A 17,491-nucleotide genomic window follows, 5' to 3' on the forward strand; every position below is an offset into this window, starting at 1 on the left:
TATAATTAAAGAATTAGTAATTGATTAAGATTAACAAATTAGAGCACATTTTGTGCACCGAGGCAATAGACGAAGTATTCTAGGCACAATCGTAACCGTACACTGAGAAAAAAATATAATTGATCCAACGAAATGTCTTGTCACGGGGTGCCAACAAAATATATACTTATTTTAACAAGTTATATATTGAATCAAATATATAATTGTTGGATTATAATTCTCATGTGTGTAATCCAAGAACTACATATTTGTTTCAATATATAACTTGTCGAAATAAGTATATATTTTGTTGGCACCCCGTGACAAGACATTTCGTTGGATCAATTACATTTTTTTCTCAATGTATTATAGCAACAAGTGTAAATATAAGCATAGCGAACGCACAAACACAAAACTTAAGATTTAATGGACAATTATACATTTTAATATTTTTCAACGCATAAACAAATGGTAGACATAATCTGCAACTGTAATACATATAGCGTCAACTTGCAATTATTCAATGCAACTTCCGGATAGTTTACATTCTACGTAAGTATTCATGTTTTGACATTTTATTATGAAAAAAATAAATAGAGTAAATAAAATAATTCAAAAGTAATTAATAACATATTTTTATATATATTTGACAGATTTATTTTAATTGAATTTAAATTTTATTAAATTATCCAATCAGATACTATAATAGCTACATTAGTATCTAAAAGATATGAAGCTTGTTATAAAACGAATTCGACAATGAAAATTTACGACATAAAATTTTACCAATCACAGTTGATGTAAAAACACAAATCGACTGTGATTGGTCAATTTCTTATGGTTAAAAGCTTAAAAAGCTTACGTTTTATACCTTAAATTCTCATTGTAGAACACGCTTGATTCAAAGTGTTAGCAGTGACATCTTAGTTTGTCTGCTAACTTCATTCGTATTATCAGATTCAAGATGGCGGCTGAGTTCAGCATCAGTGGCGTTGAAATCAGCTGAGCTACGCCAATCCACGTTGTTTCTTGAGCTCGCACATTGTCAGAAATATTATTAATACTTTAATTTGACAACACGACTGAGATATAATCCATGGCAAGTGTTTTATTGCGAAACGTGGCACGTATACGCACTGGCAAACATTTGAAGGATATCCGGATAACCGTGAGAACGAGTAACGAGAGGTACATCATGACAGGCCGGGCGAGACTTGAAAAGGTTCTGGAGGAGTTACAAAAGAATCCCTATTACGACAAGTATGCCGAGAAAATTGCAAAGATGCAACAAACCAGTCCGGAAGAGTTTCTGCAACGCGTCGACCAGCAGGAGAAGATGGCTCGTGAGAAGAAAGGTACATAACCTTAATGTGGAGTTGCAATTTCCCGAGCTGAGTTTAATAATTTGACATTTTCTTGTTTCAATGACACTTGTATACACATTATTGTTTAGATATTAAGAATATAACAGCTTTAGAATAAATGTTATTATTTTTACGAATTATCTGTGATATATAGGGATGTTAATTCTAAAAATAGAATTGTTATCGTGATAAAACATGTTTAAACATTATTGTTAAAGAGAAACGTGAGAGGGCTGCAAAATTTTGCCAAACTCAGGCAAAGCCAGTATTGGAGCCCAGTATGCAAGCAAAGGAAGCTCGATTAGATAGCGTAATGAAAGTTGACATGATAGGAGATAAATCAAAAGAGGAAATTATAGAAATATGGAAAGAATATCATAAGCAGAAGGATTGCATATGCGGTACTGTGACACCTGAACAGTATGATAAGATGTTTGCTCGTGGCAAGCAGTACTCCACTTTCCTTTTACCATTACCAAGAGAACACGGCTACGAATTTATAATGTGTCAGTTCTATGGTTCGGAGATACATATGACACCACTTTTATGGTATCAAACCCACAAAGAAAATGCACCCGAGTGTTTAACCATGATACATTATACTGAACTGCGAAACGATAAAAATGTAATACTCATGCGTGGAGAATTTGATACAAAATTGCTACAAGTGCAAGAGGCACAATGTCTGGCGAATGAGTTACAACTGTACTATTGTAACGATGATGAGCAGAGATTGCAGCTGCTCGAAACGTTTACCCACAAACCTAATGAATTTAAGCACATGGATCTTATAGCTCAGTTAGAAACAATATCTTTAGAGTCAACATGTAATGAATAGAATGAGAAGAAATAAAGAATGTTGTAACATCCTTGAATTGCTCTTTGTTAGTGAATGTATTATACATATATATACATATATATATATATATATATATATATATATATATGTACAAAATTATTGAAATAAATATTTTCAGTACTGAAACTCTAAATATTATTTAACATTAATATATGTCATAGTAATAAAAGTTCTGACTTTCACATATTTTAAAATTATAATAAATATAATAAATAAAAATAATAAATAAATATATTGAAGAAATTTTGATTATATATTGGAAAATTATAAAATCGCATATTTATCTTGTATTATACGCAATACATGATTTTATATCACATATAATATAACATGTTCCTCTCTCACATTTGGAAATTTCATGATAAGTTTATTTTTATATTAATAATATAAAAACACTAATAATTGTTAATTCAAATTTCAGTTAAACATGTAACTCCAAAGTATCAGCCCTCAAAATCGACGAAATTCTCGTTTCTGTTCAAAAATGTTCGATCATCGTGGAGCCAAACGATAAAGAGGCAATACGTGACGAATTTATCTGAAAATAAATATATTACTACGCCAATTTTTTATGTAAATGCCGGTATGCAATTATATATTATCAAGTTTTTTTCTCTTCCAATTCTTTATCTCCGGATTTCGTCAATTATAATTCTAATTGAAAACTATATATGTTCGCATATTTTATGTTAGGTCCTCATATCGGGCACTTGTACAGTGCAATTCTGGCTGACGCTGTTGCTCGATACAATAGCATGTTTGGCCACAAAACGTTCTTGGCTACTGGCACTGATGAGCATGGTAACAAAGTTAAAGCTGCCGCAGCAGCTGCGAGTCTGTCGAACTACGAGTATTGTACAAACATTTCGCAGCAATTCAAGGAAATGTGCGATAGGTTCGAAGTGGATTACTCGCGTTTCATTAGAACCACAGAAAAGCAACATTGTGATGCGGTGCATCACTTTTGGGTTCTTAGAACAACTTTTTCACCAAGTAATCCCGAGTATGTTATATAATTATTGCACTCACTTGGAAAATTGTACGTTTTCAGAGACTGTTAGAAGAGAGAGGTCATATCTATCTAGGAAATTATTCGGGATGGTATTGCGTTTCGGATGAAGCGTTTTTGTCCGACAGCGAGTTGGTCGAACAGAAAGATCCATCAGGCAAGGTATTCAAAGTCTCCGCGGACTCGGGGAATCTGGTGGAATGGATGGAGGAGAAAAATTACAAGTTTCGACTTAGTGCATTTCAAAACGATCTCAAGTATTGGCTGAAAGATGGTATAAGCAACGAGTTGAGTTTTAATTTAATTTATCCTCTTGCTTTAAAGCGGTTGTACATCATGAATTTTGGATTCTTTGTAGAAAACACAGTTAGACCAGCGTTATATCACAAAATGTTGTCTCAGTGGGTGGAGGAAGGCACGTGTTTGCAGGATTTAAGTATTTCTAGAGTCAGAAGTAAGGTACCGTGGGCTATACCTTCCCCCTATGATGAGTCTCAATCGATATATGTGTGGATGGATGCTTTAGTAAACTATCTAACAGCGTTAGGATATCCGAATGAATCTTTCAAAGAATTTTGGCCACCTACTATTCAAGTATGCATTATAATTGACATATTGAATATGCATAAACGTTGAGAATTTTACGAATGTCAATTAAATCACGCAGTACATTAAAAAGAAACTATCGACAGATAATTGGGAAAGATATCTTAAAATTCCACGGTGTCTATTGGCCAGCGTTCTTGATAGCAGCAGGTCTCGAACCTCCGAGGACGTTATTGTGTCACGCTCATTGGATCGTTGATCGCCAAAAAATGTCGAAGTCGAAGGGAAACGTAATATCGCCGTTTGAAGCCGCAAATGATTACACGGAAGATGGATTACGATATTTTATCCTAAGGGAGGCAGTGCTGCAGAATGATGCAAGTACGATGAATGCAGTTGTTTATCTCGTGCCATTTTTCCAAAATTTCTCTCTCTCTCTCTCTCTCTATACGCGTTTTTGTATATTTTAGATTATAGTTCAACGAAAATTATCAACATATTGAATTCCGAATTGGCGGATACATTGGGCAATTTGGTCAGTCGCTGCACGGGTAAAACGATCAATCCATCCAGGGAATTTCCCGACCCGGCAAAATACTGGAACGTGCTGCAGTCTCAAGTAGCTAATGAGATCAGAGAAGCCGCGGAATCCGCGGGCAGAAAAGCGCGCGAGAACTACGAGGAATATAATTTGCATCACGTTGTGGACATAGTCATGAACATGCTGCATTGTGCAAACAGAATGGTAACGTATCACGAACCTTGGCAACTGAGGAAACAAGTTGACGATGCAGAAGCGACGAAGGAGCTTAAAGCGGTGATATCGCTCGCTTTGGAAAGCAGTAGAATAGCTGCTTTAATATTGTATCCAATTATACCGCGACTGAGCAGCGGTTTACTTGACTTTTTAAATATTCCGAAAGAAAGTCGCACGTGGGCGAATACCGCGCCCGAAATCTTCAATGACGACAGTGCAAGAAAAAGATGTGTCGAACGTAATAATGTAATATTATTTAAGAAAATAAGAAGTCAATAAATATCTTGAAATACTATCTGTTATATGGGTCACAGGAAAGTGTTTGTGAGTCGTTTTCCATATGTAAAAGCTTTTTAGAATAATCAGGCGAAATTGATAAAATTAAACAATCTAATTATATTCCGAATTACGAAAAAAATCCATTTTGTATTTCATGATACGGAAGTAATATTTGTTAATTTAGCATTTTGTATTGAGCCGATAAGTAAATTCCACGCTTCGATGGGATGCAGGATGTAAGAGGGATGAAAAGTCGCATATACTGTTGTCGAAGTTCTTAAGCTAATATATTTACAGAGAACGGTGATTCTCGAATATATCAGTAGTATACATCAACATTGCGCACGGATCGTGCCGGCTAGAGAGTTCTACGTCGTTCCATCATCCCGTTTTTACAGTTTACAACAACGTACACGTTTCATGCTCACTTCTCTCTCGTCTCCTCTCGCACCGGATCGCGATACGCCTCGTATCGTAGATATAGATGTACCAAGGAAGCTCGACGGATCCTCGCGAGCGCCAAACTGGCGTCACGACTACTTCCCTCCGCTCGGATATGTGTGATGCAGAATTGAGTTTAGATTCGACGGGTGCCCGACGACCGTTTTTTTTTCGCGTGTACCCGATGAGCGCGTCCAAATCGCGAGATCTTGCGCCTCCTTCTCATCTCTCGTTCATCTCTCTTCGCGCCCCGTCAAATAGAAAAATAATTAAATGGCTATTTACAAGATGGTGAAAATGAATTCTGTAGTTCACGCGCGACATGTCGCGCGCTGACCTATTGCTATTAAGTTACGTTTCTGTTTCATGACACACTTTGACAGACGTTACTATTTAGAAACGTATCATCAGTATCTCGAGTAACAGCTTTTTAACATCGTAGATCGGCTGTCAACATCGCTCCATTAGAGAGTTACGATTGCTTGACGAGATTAGTATTCTAAGCGCTACACTCGGATTCTTCTATTAATCGATAAATCCCACTCTTTGCCTGCCTTGTCATACCGTTTAAAAAGTATAGAAATAAATCAATAAAAAGGAAAGAGACACTACGATTTCGGTTTGGATTATGTTTTCTGGATATGCTTCAAAGTACATTCCGATGATTGTCTTAACGGCGATCGATGCGACGTTTTTTCGCGAATTGTCGCGGTCGACCACCAGTTTTCACTCCTTCGCAATGGAGGAAGTGTGCACTGTTCGTGCGAATGTGTTGCAAAGAAAATCGCACTTTTGATAGATCTTTTAGACAACACTCCAAATTTTTGTCAGTTATTCACTTGAGATCCGTAAGATTTGCGACGATGACCGTGGTGGCGCAGACACAAAATATTTTCTGCGATATTCGGCAAATGTCTCGGTTTATTGCTCCCGCAATTTAAGATATTGCTCCTCTAGAATCCCACCAAGAGTCCAAGAGTCACTTTGCATTGGCCTAAGGGAATTTACAGGCCAAGAGAGTATCGATGAGATAGCTAACTAGAACATTGACATTACGTGTAACTGCGTTAACTATCGCGTATTGCATTTCGAGGAGGAGAGATTCATAGTAACACGATTGGGTATTACCAGCGTCCATAGTTACATTTATATTATATGAGCGGCTGTACAGCGAGACAATATTGCCGTAATTGCAGTCGCAAGTCTTTCTTGAAGCAAAGGGGCTTTTATAATTCTCTGTTTATAATTTTCTGCGGATGCTGATAAAGTCCAGCTAGATGCACTTTAGCATACGATAGAAACTCTGCCTGCTTTCGCCGATACAAGCAATATTATATGCAGATTTTACATATGATGCGATGAAATTTGTTGTCGATCACGTTTGTTACGTATCACAAGTCGTGATTCATGTTAATCTCCCTCTTTGTGGGTTCGAACGAATTGAAATAACAAACCAAGGGTGCAAAGTCGTAAAATGTCGAAATAAAACCGTTTCACAATTGATATGTCATGCGATGCGCTTAATTGCAGAGGAGATAAGAAACGGCACAATAAGAAATCTCGAATGTAACATAGATATTTGAATTGACGTTCGCCACGTACTATTTCTCTGCCGAACAATACCGTCGTTTGTTGATTTAGTATCGCAAATTCTTTGACTAGATGGCCAGTGATAAGGATGATACGACCGCGACGAAGGCAAGCGGTGAGTGAGATCCCAGGAAAAAAGTTGTTTGCGGTGATCGAGGATTCGGACGCTCGTTGACATTTATATGGCGCTGACGATGGTGTCGCGATGTCGTTGAGCCATCGCGCCGACCTGACAACTGTCCGCGCTCGATCTCGGACTGATGTTGCACTCGACCATGGAACCATTGCGCTTCTGCACCACCACGGAGCGAAATTCGCCGCACTCGCTGGTCGACGGCTGGTTGCCACGCGCGCGCGCCCCTTTCGTGAGGATCCTCTTAAACGCCTCCCGGAACTCAGTGTTGAAGATGCTGTAGATTATCGGGTTGAAGGCCGAGTTACTGTAGCCGAGCCACGTGAGGACCTGTGCGAAAAGAGATAACAATTTTCAGTCGTGCGTGTCAGAATTCTAACGCAAACGAAATCCCATGCAACAAGAAACTTCTCATATTTCTAAAAGCCTTTCGCACAATCTTAGTAACAATAACAATGCCCGAAATTAGACGGGATTATTAGGAAATTTTAGAGATTAAGAAATATCATTGATCTTAAATCTTGATTAAATTGTAAATTATATAATACATTAGATTGATACATTAGATTAGATACGAAACACACAGGTGATCAGGTGAAGAATCGATTGCGCACCTGGAACGCTCGGAGAGATATGCAGGTCTTGCAGTAGGCTGCGACGATGTTGACGCAGAAGAAGGGCACCCAGCACACCAGGAATACGCCCATGATTACGCCGACGGTGATCGCGGCTTTGTGATCGGAGACGTGGTAAGGGCTGGTTGGCTTCGTCTTCGTCTGCGGCTTCGGTGGCTTGGAGCGACTGCTCTTCGAGCGAAAACTCTTGGCCATAGAGGTGTCCGGCAGCTTCGTCACCGCCCGGATACTTTTCACGTGTTTCTGCGCGTAGCAATAGAGCCTGCGTGTGTGGCGAAAAGAAGAAACTTGCTTTTAACTTGCCTTTTTTTGCACAGTTATAAAAACTAATGATTTTTAACTATTTAGCTTGGCACGTATGCGCATGATCTTACCTGCAATAAATACCCAACATCACGATGCAGGGTACGTAGAAAGATATGCAAGAAGACACCACCGCGTAAGTGGGTGTAATGTCTAGGGCACACGTAGGGTGCTCCTGTAAGGGCAAAAGACGAGTTGAATTGAAGTATTCCGGAAGAATTGCACAGGGGTAAAAACTTGAGAAATGTCATTTATTTTTAATACCGCGCCGGTATTCAGACGTACGATCAACGCAGCGATTCGATACATGTCTTCGCGACAGATTGCTTGAAGCGAATTTAATTTCACGTACACAGCCGGTCGATACTTGTAACTATAGAATTTTTAATATCACGTACGTTCTTTGAATACCGAAATGCATGAAATATGCACATTTTATAAATATTGTATTTTAAGCGGGAGGAATTAATCAATAATAAAAAACGACCTTTCGCTCGAGGAAAAATGCAAAGAAAAAAGGAAATCAGTTCAATTTGCGTTTCACGTGTCTAAAAGAGACCGTGCCGAATGTATTAAAATGCTGAGTAAATCAACGTGACTGAATTCCATGAGTGATATACCTCTACTCCATCATTATAGATCTTGGCTTGATCTTCATTCCTATGAAGATCCAGACTGATCGGTACGAAAGATATGAGTCCTGCTAGAAGCCACACAACGGCGATGCCACCAATGGCAACTCTTCTCGTCACCCACCGGCCATACCTAAATTAGAACAATATTTGATAATTCTTTACGTATTTAATTCAGTAATTTCCTACGATTTTTGGCTTATTAAAAAATTACTTGTAATTTTTCGGGATTGAATCTTTTTTGGATTTTATAATTTCGCTGCTACTATTTTACAGAAAAAAATATAACTCTTATTTAATTTATATATATATATATATATATAATAAAATAATAATAATCTATATATATATATATTTCTTCAAAAATGTGAAAATATAAACGTCAAAATTGAATTTTATTCGAGAGAACCATTTTTCGATCGCATAGAGAGGTCGTCGTAAATCTCTTTAGAAATTCACGGATTACCCAGTTATCCTCTTACAAGGATCTCACCTGAGGGGATCTTTGATGTGTATGTAACGGTCGAGCGAAATGGCGCATAGATTCAGGATAGAGGCAGTGCTGCACATAACATCGAAGGCGATCCAGATGTCACAGAACCATAGTCCGAAGATCCAATAGCCAAGGAGATCGTTGACTCCGGCAAAGGTCATCACCAGCCCACCGACGAAGAGGTCGGCGACGGCCAGGGAGGCCAGGAAGAGATTACCGATCCTCCGTAGTCCGCGATCGGTATAAATAGCCACGCAGACCAGGACGTTGCCAGCAACGGAGAAAAATATCAGGATCACGAGAAGGAATCCTGCGGATACCGAGGCAAAAGGGCTCGTCTAATAAAGAATCGCCAGGACACGTTGTATCCAACCGTGCAACACGTCGCCCCTCGAAGCACGTGCCTGAGAGATTCGTCGATCAAGTATATTCATCGCATCGAATAAGAATGAATTGATGAAAACCGAATCGCTTTGATATGACGCGTATATAATACCAGACATCCGGATGTTGTTGCATCGTGGTGGATATATATCTTCAAGAAATTGCTTTCGAGGAAAATTATGTCATCGATCGTGATCGTTGATGTTCTTTAATATCGGATATCTTGGAAATCCCGATTATCATTGAAATTGCCGTATTTGACGTGGATTGCTAAGGAAAAGTTCGAGAGCGATTATTTTTCTATCACAGCCTTTAATATTTAGTGGTTTATAATGTTTCCGTAATCAAATCACGAAAGCTGAAGAAATAAGGTGAATTTTGGGGATTTTGAAGAATAAGATAAACGAAGGGCCGGTAAATCCATTTTGCTTCGCACGCATATCCCTCTTTAAACGGCTAGATTCAGCAGAGCATTTAGCATATATAATTTACCTCGCAAAACTTTATTTTCTCGATAACGTAAGCACTCCATATTTCCCTACTCTGCGGTAATTTTTTTTAAAGCGTCGATTACGAAAAATTCTGCTATCTCCCAAAATCTCAGGGGACTTTTCTGCATAAACTTATTCCTCACGCAGAATTTCATCTCATCCCTCTCTTCCCTTCAACGTCTTATATATTTTACCTTAAAGTTATTAAATGTCAAATGAAAGATCAGAGAGTACCGCTAAATTTAAATAATTGTAATATATCTCAGTCATTTCAACCGTATTATTCTAAAACTACAGTTCTGGAAAATAAGGTCGACATCTTTTCCTTCAATAAAACCTCAACTGAAAATAACTATTTCACACAGTCGAAATTTCACATTTTTGACAACGTCATGTGGAAATATCACTGAGCGCACTATATCGCGGTATAGAAAATACACAAGGGATTAGAAGTCTATCGAATAGAATTCGACAGTTCGTGGCATCGAGCATCGATGAGGCAGAAATTATGACATTCGCCCTCGGGACTCGCGTCCAATCATAATTTATTCGATTCTGTTTGTTATATCAAGCGGTGAAAGGGCTCGGGAAGCTGCGGGGAAATGGCGTAGGACGTGAGAATAACGGGAGGGTATCAAGAGAACAAACAGAGAGAACGGAGGACGGAAACTACCGCGGTATGATTGGACGGAGTCAGATCGGAGTTTCCGTGAGAAGAGAGAGAAAGAGAGAAGAGAAGGCACTCTCGCGGGAGGTTGTCTTCGAGGGACGACTCGCGATCGATCAAATGGAAAGTTTAGCGAACCAACTAGGAGCACCGACAGCAGCGAGAAAGCGTCTTCAGGCAGATCTTCTTCCCCGTCTGTCAGATTATTCTGTGAAAAGACAAAGAAAATGTGCGTAAGTGCGGGGCTTATCGGCGTCCGATTTATATGCGAGGCAAAGGGCACAGGTGTCTAGGTGAAACTGATGTGGCTACATTATTGATTTCCGTATTAGCAACTACATGACGAACATGACAATCGTGCGGCAACTATATATAGTTATATGCTACTAACAACTACAAGGAGAGCATGTCATGCGGGTAAATTTTGGGGAGAGACACGAAATAATGAGCGAAATTAAAAAGAAATGAAAATAAACTATTAAAAACAAGCACAGATCGAAGCTCTTTTTCTAAAGACCTCTAAAGAACACCGTCAATGTAAGGTCCATAATTTTCGAGACACTGCTCCGATGCGTTTTTTAGACATCTCCAAGATTCTCGGAGACGTAATAATCAAGCGCGCGTATTTTCCTCGCGCGAGCTTACAATAAGATCGCGGTGAAAAGAAGCGCAGCACTGTAAACGCAGCGATGTAACTCGTTTCGTTCTCCGTAGAAGGAAAACTTCCATTACAGCTTTTAATATTCCTCGTCGCGCGCTCACGGGGGTGTCGCGATGACGCAGTTCCTCATCGCAGGGTACAGCCGACTCTTCCCGCGTAAATGCGGGCTTCGCAATAAAGTTAGCAGAGTTTTTTATGGTGGTAACAGGTAGGCGGGTATGCCCAACGTGTGTCGCTTGTAAGCACGGCCGTTGCCGTTTTATCACAGGATTTATCCCTGCGCTAAAGTTCCTGCTACCTTCGTATTTCGTTGATAAAGCTTAAGTATTACGTAACTGTTCGCCCTGATGGTGGATTCGACGTAGAGTACGACCGCAAACGTATACGTTTGCGGTGACAACGAGCTGACTATCAATTTGGGCTGTGCGTGGCTGTGCGCGTATACGTCAATGTTTGCGCGTGTGTACACGCACGGTAATCGATATTTATGCAGATTTCGCGGTTAAATGCATAATGTATGAGTCGAAAATAAACTAATTGCTATCACGTGTGCTTCGTCATATTTCGAGCTACTTGTTCCCGCGAATCAATCAGCCTTCGCGCGATCATAATAATTTATGTAACACGTCGCGTCGGAATCTCCTCGGCGAAACTTTCGAAAGTAGAGCGACGTTTATCGATTCATTAGATATGCGATGCAGCATAGAACTTAGCTACTTTATATTCTATATGTACTCGTGCAGTTTATATTATAATATATATTATACCGAACTACATCTCTCTTAAATTACAACTTGAGGAACATTCCGCTGGAAATTTTGCTCGTGGAATAATTACACCGTTGCGAATTACGCGCCGGTACTTATGAATTTAAAGCAAGCACGACCGTGACGAGCGACAAGGAAGCGCTTTTGTACGAAATTCCGGAATCCAGTAAAAATTCTGCAATCCTGCCCGCATGTAAGTTGGATCAATAGTCGAGATCAATCAGCACCCTTAAATATTTCAGTCAAAATCTTCACTTGATCATATCTGGCTCCCGATAAATCGTTCCGATTCGCATCGCATTCGCAAATTGCTGCGAATCTTCGCAGACACGCTTCGCCTTAACTCTGACTTCAGACGAAATTTCCTATTATTCGATATCAAATTAGCACAAGTTCAATCGATCACGAAAAGTAAGTGATTTTCTCTGTCAAATCATATGGAATTTGAAGGTAAATTATTTCTTGAAAAGAATTTTACAAATTCGAAATGTGTAAAGTGAGCCGTATATGCATATAGGCGATAGAATTAAAATAAAAGTGGTTTTGTTTGAACATTAGTCTTTTCACTTACATTTTGGTTGAACCGACGTTGATTACTCAAAAAATTGCGAAAGATTTTTCACAATGTAATAAAAATCTTTTGAATATCACAATACCATAATTTAGGAGCGAAAACTCCATAAAAAGTACCTAAATCCACTCGAGCACTCTAAAGCATGCTTCAGAACAGTTATTTCTTTAGAAAATGGATTATAAGGAATTAGCTGGTATTTTAAGAGCACTCATCTTCGTCTGCATTTTATTATATATAGAGCCATATGATCCCGCATTCACGATTATATTTTTTGAAAAAAATATTTTGAAAATATTAAGTAGTCCGTTTTGTAATTTAAATAATCCATCATCTCTCCCCGAAGCGTAAATTATTTCCATGAAAATCTTGAGCACAAATAGAGATATTTTAACGTCATTCTTAAATAATAATACGTAAATCTGTAAGCAGATCACGTTCTCTTGATATAGTAGAGCTAGCTTAGCAAGATATATCCTTACAGCATCACTCACGCATTAACTGTTCTAATATAGCGAGTGCTTTGTCCATCTACATTCTACATATGTACCATCGACGTAATATATAGCGTGTGTGTGTATGGACTCATAAAGATGAATTGCATTAACGTTACAAACAGGTGCTTAAAAAAAAGCATAATAAAAAAGCGAATATCAAAGTAACTGATTCTCGATGTATCCCTAATCATTATCATGTTATTATGTCAGTTCATTACCTCGTTATCACGTAAACTTTTTTAATAAGCACATTATTACGAATTACCATTTTTTTACAATTTTGCATTTCATGATGCGAGATTCTTCACAGTCGTTGCTTCAACTTAACAGATAAAAAACATGCGGAGAAAATAATCGTGTTTGCGGAGAAAAATCGCGCTCACAACTTTCATCCGATTAATATCTCGTCTGTAGGTCGCGTCGTTTTCTACTATGCGAATAGTTCTTTATTCTATATTTTGCTGTGTGCAGAAAGTCCGAAAGAGTAGTACGGCATATATCCCAATTTTCGTTTATATCCTTTCTCCCGCAACTTTCGTTCAAAGTACCGGTTTGGGTCAACGATCGATTCGTCCTGGGAATGAGGATTTGTGTGTACCTGTATTTGACAGCCGGCGGCGATTCGCTATGAGTTGGTCCAAAGAAACACAGGACTGGTATACTTGCGCTTTCTTCGAAATCACGGACGATTCTATTAATTAATTCGAGGAGATATTCGCCGTGGTGAAAGCGCTTTGTGATTTATTATAACATTAAGTTTGCTAACAAGATTAATGCGATTGTCACGGCTTTATAATAGTTGTATGTTCAATAAGGATTGTACTAGAGCTTTTTCTATCGCTAAGTAGTTTTTTTATAAAACATGTATTTTGTACCGTTAATTATTAATTATTTATAAATATTGTCAATTATTAACTGTTAATTATCTATGAATATTAGGAAAAACCTAGTTTTTCTTTTATTAAAGATGAGGTTTTATTTTATTTGATTTGTAAAGTGAATATAAATCGACTTTCGCCAATTCTTGAGCGTTTCAGATTTCACTAGTAGTACTAAAGAAAGTTTGGAATCATTAATTACCATATTTAATTCGATCGTGCCAATCGTAATTCGTATTGTTGGCCCGCTCACGTTTCAGGTATCTGCAACTTGTGACATAGGAGGCTTACACAGTTTCGAACTGTGCACAGCACAGTTGGCGAATAAATCCGTTGCGGCACTTATTACGAGAGCCGCGCGCGTAAAGATAATAGATGCGTCCGCCATAAAGTCGGAGCAAGAAAAATTAGTGTTCCACGACGCCGTGTCCGCGATAACAATAGCGAAGGAGGAAACGCTCGTAACGGCCGCGTGTTGCCCGATCGGGCTTTAATGAATGGCGAAAAGAGCGAAAAAGAGAAAAAAAAAGAACTGGAAAATGAAACATTTTCGTAGCGCCTCACAGTGGATCGAAATGTGGAAATAGGTGGACATCGAGACAAAAATAAAAGTTTTAATTTTGTTTGCACTTGAGAAGGACCGAAACCGTCGGCCGAAACGTTGTGCCCTTTACATTTGTATTGCCAGCTTGGTCATTAATAAATCTTATTTCAATTTTAATTTTACAATTTAACTAATTAAAATGTGTTGTAGAATACTTCTAACGCATAATCCAAAAGCAGGAAATATAGATTAAAGAGTAATATAGATGCTGTAGGTATGTCAAATTTCCAAAGTCCTGTGATAAATGAAATTTGTGAAGTAGAATTCGTCCACTTCTATTCGCTGTATTCTATATAAAGGATTATGCATTTTTGTCTATTGCATAAATCCCAATTCTATGGTTCTTTTCTTATGTTTTCATCATTTCCTTTAACCAGATTTCATTATTCTTTACGAATTTTCCTTTGCGAAGAGTTACAACAAAATTATAACTCAATTCCTATACGTTTATTAGTGATTTAAAAAAAGTCCGTATTTGTCCAAGATCTTTTATATGAGGTTTTAAAGAACTATTTGTGTAGAAAAAATTCACGTAGGTTTCAGCTGCGATCTCTTGCGATCTTTTCTCCCGTATATCATTATCCCCCGTCATGGATCGAAACCATCAATTCTGTGAACATCGACCGAAATTTCATTCGAAATATAATTTTGTTCAGAAATCGATTTTAATTAAATAAATATAAACAAGTATATAAATAAGTGAAGGAAAAGAAGTTCCTGTTTGGTTTCACTAATTAGCACTATAAGTAAAGAACAAGCTAGCCTTGCACAAATTATGTTAAAGGGATTGTCCTTCTCCTAGAATAAAACAATTTAAATAATTATAACAAAATCATATTAAGAAATGAAAATTTTGGATGTGTGTAAGACTAAAAAAGAAAAATAATCTTTAATGAACAATCTACAACATGTTTTACATTTATAATTATGTATAATATATGTATCATATCATACTCTTTTCATTCAGAATCCTCAGAATTGCTCATATTTATATCTTCATCTTTTACATCTATATTTTTTATTTTTAATAACTTTAATGCTTCTGGAAACATTTGCTTTACTGAAGCCGAAGAGGAACATCTTTACCTTTAATTATTGTTTATATTCGTTGGGAAAATATCATTAATATCATGAAAATATTATGGAAATATGTTTAAAAAAACAAATTTTATTTAATTAAAACCGATCTCTGCACAAAATTGTATTTCAAACAAAATTTTAGTCGATGTCCACTGAATTGGCCTGTTCTCGTTAGTTTTGTGCGAAATTGCTTTTGCGGCTTCAAACGTCGCTCTCGTCGCTGTTGAAACTATCGATCAGTTGCGCATTTTAACTATTATATTATAACTATTTTGCATTCTATGCATTTCTATGCAGTTCGCGCGGATAATCTTTCTCTCTCTCTCACTCTCTCGTGTTTTCCATATAAATCGATCGAGTTGAATAGCGAAACACGACTGTTGTCTTCAATTTTCAGCAATTCAAGTTCTTCAAACATTAAATCAAACTTTCTTATGGTATATGTTATTTTACACGCGCCTGCTCGAATGGTTAGACAGCTTTTCATCTACCTATGTCGCGTTAAAATTTATGAATGTGCCTAATTCTGTGTTTCACGACGTCGGATTTACACAACATTCAGGAAACGTTCGTTAACATTCGTTCCTTATATCCTTATTTTACATCTTAACCTACGTGCCACCGGCATTTTTGGCGATTTCATGAAGTACACTTGACATCACTAAAACTATTCATTTAAAAAAAATCAATTAAATAAAATTTCAATTTCAATAACGAAGTAAATAACTGTTTAAAAGAATGCGTCGCACATAACTATGCACATGAAATTGTCCTGACTCCTAGAAAACGTACAGACGAAATAAAACCGGAATTTTCCGTTGCTCTCAGATAAGCATTGTAAAAGTAAAGTATGGAATATCCCATCGCCCACATTAAATTCACGCCGTGAAATGCATGTCTTCTCCGCTGTCCGTAATCCTTTACGAATATTTGCTCGACATGCTCGAGTAATATATTAAGATCGATGACATCATTGATATAGGTATTAAAGCAAACTGACATTGCGCATACGTTAACATTGTAAATTACTCGCGCATCCTTTACAATTTTCTGATGTCAATAATTCCGGATGACAAATGATGATATTTGAAACATAGAACATTCAATCAGTTGTGAGATTTTCCCAGAAAAAAGTACATTTTCTCCTCGCTGTTTGATTAATGTGCATATGTGATATTTGATTTTTTATTCCTCGTTTGCTTTCTACCACTTGGAGCATTGTGCGATTTTACAAGACTACGAAATTCTCGATGCCCTTAAGGTGGTATTTTATCGCAAGCGACGTCCTGCGAAAATCCTGCAATGCGTCATCAATTTTCCGAATATAGCGCATCGCATGCATATGCAGGAGAAAACATTTTATTGCGTCGACCGTGGAATATCGATGCTCCTGATAACAAACGACTGCTCAATCAGCACGTACGTCGCATTCGCACACCGCTCCGTTCCTGCAATCGTCGTATCACGAAACGTATGATACGTTCAATCGCGCTGCGATTGACGATTTCAACAATGTATGACGTTCCACTGACAAAGCCGTGATATCAGAGATGAAATTGCATTTTTTCATTAGCGGAATATTCGCAGACCGCAACCGTGTTTCATATTGGCGGTCGGTTTTCCAGCAATTAGCGTCAGCTTTCATGAAATTTCCGCGGTTATAAAAATTAGCTATTACAAAAGTAACGAATTGAACATTTTTTTCCCAACTGAGTTGTTCTGTCTCATCAATGAGTTGTCTTTTCTTAAAATTTACACTTAATATCGTATTCTATAACTGTATTTATTACTTAATTAAAGTGTTTTCTTTGCAGAAAGGTAAAAATTTCATCTTGGAAAAAAAAGAATTTTCTAAAGAAAAGTTTTTCAAA

At 37.6% G+C, this 17,491-nt stretch overlaps 2 protein-coding genes across 6 annotated transcripts in view; one reads left to right on the top strand and one right to left on the bottom strand.

Annotated features, from left to right (window-relative positions):
- Positions 1–626: 626 nt before the first annotated feature.
- LOC105281762 (methionine--tRNA ligase, mitochondrial) lies at positions 627–4,816 on the top strand. Of its 2 annotated transcripts, XM_011343216.3 has the most exons (7): positions 636–1,334; positions 2,624–2,785; positions 2,896–3,170; positions 3,254–3,485; positions 3,570–3,805; positions 3,904–4,138; positions 4,228–4,816. In XM_011343216.3, the coding sequence occupies exons 1-7, from the start codon at positions 1,076–1,078 to the stop codon at positions 4,791–4,793; spliced, it is 1,965 nt and encodes a 654-aa protein (XP_011341518.1). In that variant the 5' UTR covers positions 636–1,075; the 3' UTR covers positions 4,794–4,816. The 2 variants fall into 2 exon arrangements, with proteins under 2 accessions (XP_019887968.1, XP_011341518.1); XM_020032409.2 differs by having other exon boundaries at positions 627–1,334; positions 3,254–3,805.
- Positions 4,817–5,061: 245 nt separating this feature from the next.
- The window catches only part of LOC105281763 (dopamine receptor 1), a 79,333-nt gene continuing 66,903 nt past the window's right edge, over positions 5,062–17,491 (bottom strand). For 3 of the 4 annotated variants that reach the window (XM_011343217.2, XM_011343218.3, XM_020032411.2), the window contains exons 2-7: positions 10,701–10,770; positions 9,021–9,330; positions 8,516–8,660; positions 7,967–8,070; positions 7,572–7,854; positions 5,062–7,287 (exon numbers count right to left, since the gene is read on the bottom strand). In XM_011343217.2, coding sequence (XP_011341519.1) covers positions 7,003–7,287; positions 7,572–7,854; positions 7,967–8,070; positions 8,516–8,660; positions 9,021–9,330; positions 10,701–10,770 — 1,197 coding nt within the window. In that variant the 3' untranslated portion in view covers positions 5,062–7,002. Of the gene's footprint in view, positions 7,288–7,571; positions 7,855–7,966; positions 8,071–8,515; positions 8,661–9,020; positions 9,331–10,700; positions 10,771–17,491 lie in introns of those variants that run through there. The other variant, XM_011343219.2, reaches the window with a different exon arrangement.

The sequence above is a fragment of the Ooceraea biroi genome, chromosome 2 (assembly GCF_003672135.1).
Source record: "Ooceraea biroi isolate clonal line C1 chromosome 2, Obir_v5.4, whole genome shotgun sequence".
Classification (NCBI taxonomy): domain Eukaryota; kingdom Metazoa; phylum Arthropoda; class Insecta; order Hymenoptera; family Formicidae; genus Ooceraea; species Ooceraea biroi.

What these genes read in the sequence shown, in the direction of transcription:
- LOC105281762 (XM_020032409.2), top strand. Translation starts at nt 1,076, where the DNA reads ATGGCAAGTGTTTTATTGCGAAACGTGGCACGTATACGCACTGGCAAA. An exon ending in AATTTTTTATGTAAATGCCG is followed by an intron (nt 2,786 to 2,895) that starts GTATGCAATTAT and finishes ATTTTATGTTAG; the next exon opens with GTCCTCATATCGGGCACTTG. An exon ending in ATGCGGTGCATCACTTTTGG is followed by an intron (nt 3,171 to 3,253) that starts GTTCTTAGAACA and finishes GTACGTTTTCAG; the next exon opens with AGACTGTTAGAAGAGAGAGG.